The 9,673-nt window shown below is 47.3% G+C and overlaps 1 protein-coding gene across 4 annotated transcripts in view; it reads right to left on the reverse strand.

Moving 5' to 3' along the window:
* YLPM1 (YLP motif containing 1) overlaps positions 1 to 9,673 on the reverse strand; it is a 94,728-nt gene that overhangs the window by 67,933 nt on the left and 17,122 nt on the right. For 3 of the 4 annotated variants that reach the window (XM_025200894.1, XM_025200884.1, XM_025200898.1), the window contains exon 6: positions 7,929 to 9,660. In XM_025200894.1, the coding sequence (XP_025056679.1) occupies positions 7,929 to 9,660 (1,732 nt within the window). The remainder of the gene's footprint in view (positions 1 to 7,928; positions 9,661 to 9,673) is intronic. The other variant, XM_025200888.1, reaches the window with a different exon arrangement.

Here is a 9,673-nt window from a genome sequence, read left to right on the forward strand (position 1 = left end):
GGAAAGAGTCTGGAGGAGTATTCTGCTCCTTAATTTGAAGGAAGCAGCACCGGGCCATTCTTCAGTATTTCTGCAGTAAGGATGTAGCAGAAATTGTTCAAGATTTCGCCAATCAGTTGGCAAGATTCTGCATTCAACTGCCAGAGCAGTAAATCTATTAGTGAGAATACCCAGCTCCCAATTCTGCTCATCCTATCAGGGTCATTCAGATATGTCAGTACCACTTCATAATTAATCAATCAATCAATAAATCAATCAATCAGTATTGTTCAGTGTGGCAGACAAACCTAACATTAGTACAGACATGCTCCCATTATCTGTAAATAAAAGATTTGCCACTAGTTACCATAAATGATTTTTCTGTCCCATATTCTGGTCTAAAAGAAGTCAAAGAAGGTTACAGATATTAAGAGGTCAAGGGCTACAGGAAATGGCTGTTTACCAACTTTGCCTGGGAAGGAAAGTCACTCTGATATCAATGACATTGAGCAAAGATTTTCTGATGTCTACACTGGATTACTTCATGGGGTCAAGGCTGATAAAATGTCCTCTCTAAAGGAAGGAGGGTTGGGCCAACAAAAGATATTACCAAACAGCCTAACTTCTTGCATACTTCCTGGACCATCATGGCTACAACAACACTCCAACCCTGTTTAAAGGAGGTGTTGATATTCTATTCTATATCAGCAGTGAATTGAAGTGCTCCTGACTGACTACCACCATTCAAGACAGGAACAGATCTGACTCCTGAGAATTGGAAAAACTTTGATACAGTCAATCATAGATTCTATGATTGGAAATCATAGATTTCTATGAATCTATGATTGACTGCATCAAAGTTTTTCCAATTCTTAGGAGTCAGATCTGTTCCTGTCTTGAATGGTGGTAGTCAGTCAGGAGCACTTCAATTCACTGCTGATATAGAATAGAATATCAACACCTCCTTTAAACAGGGTTGGACTGTTGTTGTAGCCATGATGGTCCAGGAAGTATGCAAGAAGCTAGGCTGTTTGGTAATATCTTTTAATGATCTTTAATCATTCCTCAGTAGACTTTGCAAAGTTCTCTACAATGGGTGGTGCCAGAAGTTAGCAGAAGAAAAGGTGTCTAAAGCTAGGATTAAAAAATAAACATCATAAAAAAAAACCCCAAATCGTTCCTCTTAAGAACTGGTTCACTGAAAGATCTCAAAATATAATGGGGAAGTGCAATAAAGGCAATTTTCTCAGGCTCTCACAGGGATCAGTTCTTAGCTCAACTCACAATGCCTTATCTGCCTATTATTTTATTATGTCCTTTTCTAGGTTATCGTCTACTGATTTTAGCGTGTGCCCATAGTATTTCAATTTTTTTCTTCTTTACCACTTCCATCAGTTCAGGCTTGCTTTTAATCCTATCAAACATCCATTTGTTGAATCTTTTGTGGGTCCTGGAAAAATTCAATATTCTTCTGTAGAACATCAGTCTCAAATGCTTGTAATTTTCTCTCTAAATCCTTCCGAGGCACCCATCTTTCACAGCTATCACTTGCAGCCATATCAATGTTTTAATTACCTTGTCTTTGTTTTATTAGTACTCTGCCTATTCACCTATATCATATTCACATTTTCTGTCTACCCCATGTCTTACTTCATTGACTTTCATTAAGATTTCACACAAATACGTAAAACTTGAGGCTTGCGTCAAGAGCTCATTATATGTCAATTTTGAATCTTTTCCCAGTTGTGGTCATCACTTTCATCTTTGGAACATTAACCATGATGCTGCCTCTTTCCTGTCATAATTAATCTTTCCACTAGGGGTCTTTCAACTCTTCTAGGGGAGTAGTAATCAAAATTAATTAGTAAGCTTTTTTGCCCCCTGATTCTCAGACCCCCTTCAAATCCTGCTAGTGATTCATGACTGAGATAGAATGCAGCCCTGTGTAACGCCTTTCTGTAGTTGGAGCTATATCAGTCCAGCAATCCCGACCATGGCCTTCCATACAGTTTATACAGCAGGTCAATCAAATGTGGTGGTAAACCAGGGGTGAGCAATTATTTGGGCCAGAGGGCCTCTCAGGGAGTTTTGGTGAGCTACTGCAGGCCAAGTCAGTAGCAACTCCACCCAATCCGCCAGCAACAGCTCACCAAAACTCCTTAAGTGGCTCTGCCTCATGCTCAGCAAGGAGGATGGGATGGGGCCATGCACGGGCAAGGAGCAGCATCTAGGAGTGGGACGAGCAGGGCCAGGATCGGGATCATGGGGCAGTGACAGTGCAGAATCATGACAGTGCTGAGCTAGGGCCCAGGGGAGACCTTTAGTCCACTCCTTGCACGCCGCCCCTGCAAAAGGCACCAGCTCCACAGGTAAAGGCATGAGGGGAGTGGATTGCAGCTCTGCTCCAGGCCCTGGCCCCGTGCTGTCACTGCCCAACAATCCTGGGGTCTCCAGGGAGACCTGCCTGTGCTGGTCCCAGGCCAGACACACAGCTGGGATGGGGCTGTGGGTAGGTGGGCAGGTAGCAGTGTCCTGGAGTGGGACAGGCAGGCAGGCCAGGCCATGACAGTGGTGAAGTAGGGCCAGGTACAGAACTGCAATCCGCTCTCCTTATGCTCCTGTCCGCATAACCAGTGCCCATCACAGGAACATGCGGGGAGAAGATAATGGCTCTGTCCCAGGCCCTAGCCTCATACTGTCACCACTCCACAATCCTGATCCCAGCCCCAGCCTTCCCTCTTGTCTGTCTGTATCCCAGATGCCACTTCCTGACACCCATGGCTCCATCCCATCCGCTTGTCTGAGCATACACTGCCTGCACAGGTCCTGGGCTGGTCTCCATGGAACCCCCACCTGCCTGCTCTGTCTGGCACCCCCCAGCAGTGGGCATAGTGCGGACAGGCTGGCTTAGGCACCGGCAGCTGAAAGGAGCTGCCATGGCAGGGGCTGCTGGGAAGTGTGCTGCCCCCTGTACTTGGGCCGGGCAGGGCATTCCCTTAGTCTTTTTCATTGCCAGGGCTACCCCAAGACTTAAATGATGATGGCTCTTGTATGTTATCTTTCCAGTCATGTTGATATTCTCAGTTTCATGGTATAACTCTTCATAGTAATTCCTCCTCCTTCTGCTCTGTGAAAAGTTGGTTTGGTAAGTGGTGCATCTGATTTGGTCTGATGACTTGTACTGATGGTTGCATTTTCCTTGTCTGAGTTTTCAACGTGGCAAAAAAAAACCCCAAACAAACCTGCGCAGTTTCTTTATTTACTTGTTAATATTCACATTTTCTTCCTTGGCTTAGTTCGTGTGCAGTCTTTCATTTCTTCCTTTTGTCTATGAAGCCTCATATTATATCCAGGATTTTTCTTTATCCTGTTCAGAAATTCTCTATCTGATGCTAATATTGTGCCTTTAAATCAGTGGTTCTCAATCTTTTTAGACTCAAAACACTTCCTCCATAACTTTCTGTGAACTGAGCAACATCCCCTTTCAAAAACTAACTTACTACAGTGCTCATCTTTGTTTATCTCCTTGAAGAGGGGGTGAGTAGTTGGGGTGCTGAAGCAGCCAGGCAGAGATGAGCTTATGTACTTAGCTCTCCACACATTGTAACACCTGACTGAAACTCACTAAGTTTTTCCCACACCTCTTCTGGTGCCAATTCTTATCTCTTAAGCCCCTCAATGTATTGTAGCTAATTCTTGACCACCACTGCATATTCAGCACTGTTCCTCATGCAAACCTAAGAATTCTGATTTGTTTGGGCAATTATTTAAGTCTAATTCTAAGCTTAGCTGAGAGGAGCTAGTAGTCACTGATGCATATTGACATTTTAAAAATGTTGTTAAAAAACTGTAGAGGGTTCAGAGAAAATTATCCAAGGTCTAGAAAACATGCCTTACATCAAGAAACTTGAGAACTCAATTTATTTACATGATCAAAGAGTAAGTTAACAGGGACGAACTCGGAGTATAAATACTTATCCTGGAAGAAACATCACATTTTACAGGAATACAGGTTTTAGCCATGTTGGTCTACAGGCAAAAGTATTCAGAACTCTTAGTAAAGGCGATATATTTTATTAGACCAACTAAATAATTGCAAAAAAAATGCTTTATTTGCAAGCTTTCAGGCTCACGTGCCCTTCTTCAGGCAAAGGAGAATGCACAGATTGTAACGTTTCTCCCATGTAAAAGTTAACTTCATATTGCACAGGAGAACAGAAAGATGTTCTTGGTTCTCCTGGGTGGAAAAGTTCATTTTATACAAAGTAGGCTCAAATAAAAGTTGGAGCAGTCTGTTTACCTCCAACGTGTCTGATGGCAAGCAGGGTGTTGATTTTTTCTTCTTTCTTGGTAAGATGTTTTCTATGGCACAGGAGAGAGGGTCTTGCTGTGCATTTGCTAGGGTAAAGAGCCCTGTAAAATCTGTATTCAGAACTCTTGATAGAGGCAATATCTTTTATTAGACCAACTAAATAGTTGCAAAGGGTCCACTCTACCCTCTCTCCTGTGCAAAAATCAGGGCTAAAAAAATCAGGTGTAAGTTGTATCTGAACAATAGTTGGGAGAAACTCACTAGGCTACGAAGTAATCCTATTAGGTCCAAGTAAAAAAAAAAAATGTATGTAGCCCAAAAATAACCACATTTGAAAAATCTAAATTTTGGGATGGAATGCTTTGTCACTTGTACATTCATGTATATCCAAATGCCAATGAGTGCTCATGATGTCTGCTGTCAGTACAAAATTAATAATGAAAGTATTTTGTCATATTCATCCTCCAAACAGCTTCTTCCTTCTACACCATTATTTACCAAATTCTACAGCCTTCTGCAAGGCTCACAGCTTCTGTATGATTTCCCAATCCCTTTTTCCTCCTCACACATCCATAAATTCCTGATGGCATTTTCTGTTTGTTAACTCAAAAATATGATTTTCTCCTTAGTCCTTCTTTGTCAAGGTGAGGAAGAAAAAAAAAAGGCACAGGCTACTTTATCCAACCATTTCCTCTAATCTTCCCAATTTCCTTACTAGTTCCTTCTAATGTATTGAAAACTCAGTAATTGATCTTCATTTACTGTTCATCCATGTCATTCTCCTTCAAATTCCTTCACTGCTTTCCTCCCAACGTTGAGTTAAATTTCTTGCCCTCATCTTCATAATCCTGATCCTGCCAACATCTTAGGTATTTGCAGTGTTGTCATTATACGAGGCTTCTATTAAAATATATTGAAGACTAAAGAAGGGTAATTAAGTTAATGGTATCCTTGAAATCTCCACATTGCAAGAGATCCAGAGCTGGAAATGACCTCAGTGACTTATCTAATGCATCTTTCAGCTCTAAGGCAGGATTCTCATGCCTAGACTATTCCTGATGTCTGCTTACCCCAGGGTTAGGCAAAATATGGCCTGCGGTCCAGATCTGGTCCACCAAGGAGTTCTGTTCAGCTTGCATGGGTTTGTCAGCCCCGGCATGGGAGGGAAGCCCAGGCTGTGGTGCATGCAGCTGGTCCCACCCCCGCCAGGCATGTAGTGGGCCTGGGGTAGCACGGCAGTCAGACTCACTTCCCAGCAGCCGCTGCAGTGGCAGCTCCTTCCAGCTGTCACTTCCTGTCTTTACCGTCACCACTGGACCTGGCTCTACTGCCCAGGCTCTCAGCCCATCCATCCTGCACCCACTGCTACAGACACCGGAAGGAGTGGGTGGGTGTGGTCTCCGTGGACATCAGCCTGTGGCCTGTGTGGGCAGAGGAACGTAGTGAGGTGGATGGGATGGGGCCACAGGTGGCTCGGGAACAGTGTCTGGGAGCAGACAGGTAGAGCTGGGATCAGGATTGTGGGGCAGTGACAGGGTAGAGCTGGGGCTCAGGTAAGTGCCACGATCCAGTGCCCTCATGTCCCTGAAGTGGGCGCTGCTTCCACAGGCAAGGACATGCAGGAAGCAGATCATGGCTCTGCCCCACACCCCAGCCCCGCACTCCCAATCCTAGCCCCAGCCTCACCCATCCATCCCAATCCTAGATGCCACTCTTTGCATGCCCACAGTCTCATCCCATTCACCTGGCCACACGCCCTGCCTGGGTCCTGGGCTGGTCTCCATGGAGACTCTTGGGATCACTGGGCAGTGACAGCATGGGGCCAGGGCTGTGATACACTCCACACATGTCTCTGCCCTCAGAACCCATGCCTGTCCTAGGGACGTGTGGGGAAAGGATCAGAGCTCTGCCCTGGGCCCATACTGTTACCAGCCCATGAATCCAATCCCAGCCCCGGCCCTGGTCCCCACACCCATCCTGCTCCCGGTTGCCACCTTCTGCCTGCCTACAGCCCCATCCCATCTGCCTGGCCAAACTTGGGGCAAAGCCACTAAGGGAGTTTTGATGAGCTGTTGCGAGCAGGGAGGCAGTGCTGACCCAGCCCTTGACAGCTCACCAAAACTCCAAGTGGCCCTCCCGCCCATATAATTGCACACCTCTGGTCTAGCCTATCAAAAACAACCAGCAACAGAAATACCTAAATCATCTTTGCGGCCTCTTCTTGGCCTACCTTTAACCATCATGGAAAACACCTACCTGATCACAACAGTTGTCCATATAATAATACTTTCCATATTTGACGATAGTTATGTCTCTCCTCAGTCTTCCTTTTTTCTAGACTAAGTAACTCAGTTTTTTTAACCTTTTCTTATGTGTCATGTTTTCAAAATACCTCAACATTCTTCTTGCTATCTACCAGATTCCAATAAATCAATACGTGTCTTGAACTATGGCATCCAAGACTGAACACATTACAGGCAACCCCTGCTTAACGTGGTTTCAGTTACTGCTGTTTCGCTATAGCGCTCATTTAGAAATAATACTCGATTCCGCTGAGTGCTCAGCCAGTTTCGTTACAGTGCTCGGTGGAACTGGAGTTTCTGCAGGTAGGTGGGCAGGGAGAAGCGGTGGCGGCAGCAAGTGGAAGGTAAGTGAGTGGGCAGGCAAGCATGAGGGCCCAGGGCAGGACAGCAGAAGTGTGGGCCCAGGCTGGCACATGGGGCCCGGGGGGGGGGGGGCGCACAGCGGCGCAGCAGGGACAGGGACGACATGGGACAGACAAGCAGCTGCAAAAGAGGGGAGGAGTGTGGGACCCAAGCCAGTGCCCAGGGCCAGGGCCAGCAGGGGCCCGCACCCAGGGTGGGGGGCAGGAGTATGGGGCCTGTGCTGGTGTGTGGGGCCCGTGTCGGGGCCAGTGGAAGTCCACACCCAGAGCAGGGTGGCAGGAGTACTGGTGCCCAGGCTGGAGCGGGTGGGGAGAAGCAGCAGCAACAGAGGCAATTAGCCCAGGGCTCACACTGGTGCCTATGGCCAGGGCCAGCAGGGGCTGGTGCCCAGAGCAGGGCAGCAGGAGCACAAGTCCGGGCTGGTACATGGGGCTAGAGTGCCAGCAGGCAGGCAGGGGAGTGAGGAAGAGGCGGCAGTGGGGCAGGCAGTAACCAATTAATCTCTGTTTACATTCATTTCTATGGGTAAATGGGTTTTGCTTAGCACAGCTTTGTTTAGCACTCTGTTTTTCTGGAACTAATTAAGAGCGCTAAGCAGGGGTTGCCTGTCTTCCACATGTGTACTTCATATATATCCAAGAATATCTATATACATCCAGGTGTAAATCATACTAAATGTATCACATGAAGGATCAGGAACGACATTATTGTCCTCTAAGCAGTACTGTACCACTTGAAGGGTTTCATAGTTAGTAGGTTTGGAAGGGACCTCATAGCTTAAAATTCAAACAGTCAAGGGACAGTATTCTTCCTTGAAGCATCAGATAATAGCCAAGACAGATGCATCAACTGTCAGTTTTGATACAGCAAATCATATGATCCTACAGAAATGCTTTAAATTCAATTTCATTGACTAGCTTGTACATATCAGCAGTTTTTCTCTCCAAAAATTACAAAATTAGTCAACTCACCGAAGCATCTTCAGCTCCTGAGCAGCCTTCAGGATTATTTCATGTTGTCTTTGACTAAGGACCATTACTCCCCCTAGTGATTGGTCAGTGTCCATAGCTGAATCTGCTTCCAACATGTCTGAGGAACGTGGTGGTGGAATGGGTAAATCTAGCTGATCCTCCAAAGGTTGCATTCTTTCTTCTTCATCAGCATACCACCTCTCTGACAATCGTTCTCTCTCCCAGTCAGTCCTTTCAGGAGGGTAGTTTCGCTTCTCCCTCCATCTGTCGACTCTCTCCGGGTATTCTCGGATTCTCAACTCCCCCCTGTCTCGACGGTCCCTGTCATATAAATCTCTGTCCCTCTCCTCCCTCCACCGGTCCTCATGGTATCTGTCCAAAGGTGGAAAGGACTGCATGGGTGGGAGAGGGGGAATATCCAGATCACGACTTGGTATCTCTCTATCATCTGGAGGCATCAAATAATCTCCGTCCCATTCTCTATCTAAATCACAATCATAACTATCCATGGATCTTCCAATCCTGTCCAGGTCTCTATCCACCTCTCTCTCTCTTGGCCTTTCCCAATCATCCCACCAAGGGTCTCGTCTGTCAAAATCAGAAGACAAAGGAGGGAGTGGAGGAAGAGGTGATAGTGGAGGCATTGAATGATGGAGTGAGAACCTGTCATCTCTATCATAGGGGTCCAAGGAATCATCCCGAAAATCTGTGTCATGCTCTCTCCAATATCGATCTCTTTCCCAGTCATCTACTAGTTCACAGTCTAGAGGGGCATCTCTGCTATCCAATGGTAGTTCTTCTTGCATTCTCTCTTCTTCATGGCTCCAGGGACCCCTGAGAGGCTCCTCTCGATGGTATGGGGGAAATTTCTCAGAGCTGTCACCCAGGCGTTTATCCATACCACCCATTTCAGACCTGCCTGGTTCCCTCTCCCAACTACCTGCCCGCCTAACTAGGCCTCGTTCCCGACTACCTGTTTGTCTGACAGGTCCCCCATCTCCGCTTCCTGCCCTCCTCATAGGCTCCCCATCCCGACCTCCTGCCCATCTCATGGGCCCTCCATCCCGGCTTCCTTCCCGTCTGAAAGGGCCCCGCTCATGGCTATCTGCCTGCCTGACTGGTTCCCGCTCATGGCTACCTGTCTGTCTGACAGGACCTTGCTCTCGGCTAGCTGCCTGCCCCCTATCCTTGTTGCCTGGTCGACCAGCTAGCTCTCTATCTCGGCTAGACAACACCCTCTCTTGGCTGTCTGACCTTCCTATAAATCCTCTCTCCCTGCTGCCCAAGTGCCCATCTGGCAGTCTCTCCCGGCTGTCTGAACGTTCATCTGACAACCCCTCCTGGCTGCTTGCATACCTATCTGACAACTTATCCCAGCTGTCTGCTGCCATGGCCATGCCTCTGCCACGGATGGCTGCCTGTCCCATACCTCTGTTTGCTTGTCCTCTGCCACTGACACTGTCAATTCTGCCCAATCCCCTGCCATGGCCATAGTCCATTCTACCCTGGCCATCATCCATTCTGCCCAGCCCCCTGCCACAGCTATCATCCATTCTGCCCATCCCGGCCCCATGACCATCATCCATTCTGCCCATTCCCCTGCCACAGCCATCATATATTCTGCTGTATCCCCTGCCACAACCATCGTCCATTCTGCCCATCCCCCTGCCACGACCATCGTCCATTCTGCCGTATCCCCTGCCGCGGCCCTCCTCCATTCTGCCCATCCCCCCGCCCCGGCCCTC

This window comes from Alligator sinensis, unplaced genomic scaffold (genome assembly GCF_000455745.1).
Source record: "Alligator sinensis unplaced genomic scaffold, ASM45574v1 scaffold280_1, whole genome shotgun sequence".
Taxonomy (NCBI): domain Eukaryota; kingdom Metazoa; phylum Chordata; order Crocodylia; family Alligatoridae; genus Alligator; species Alligator sinensis.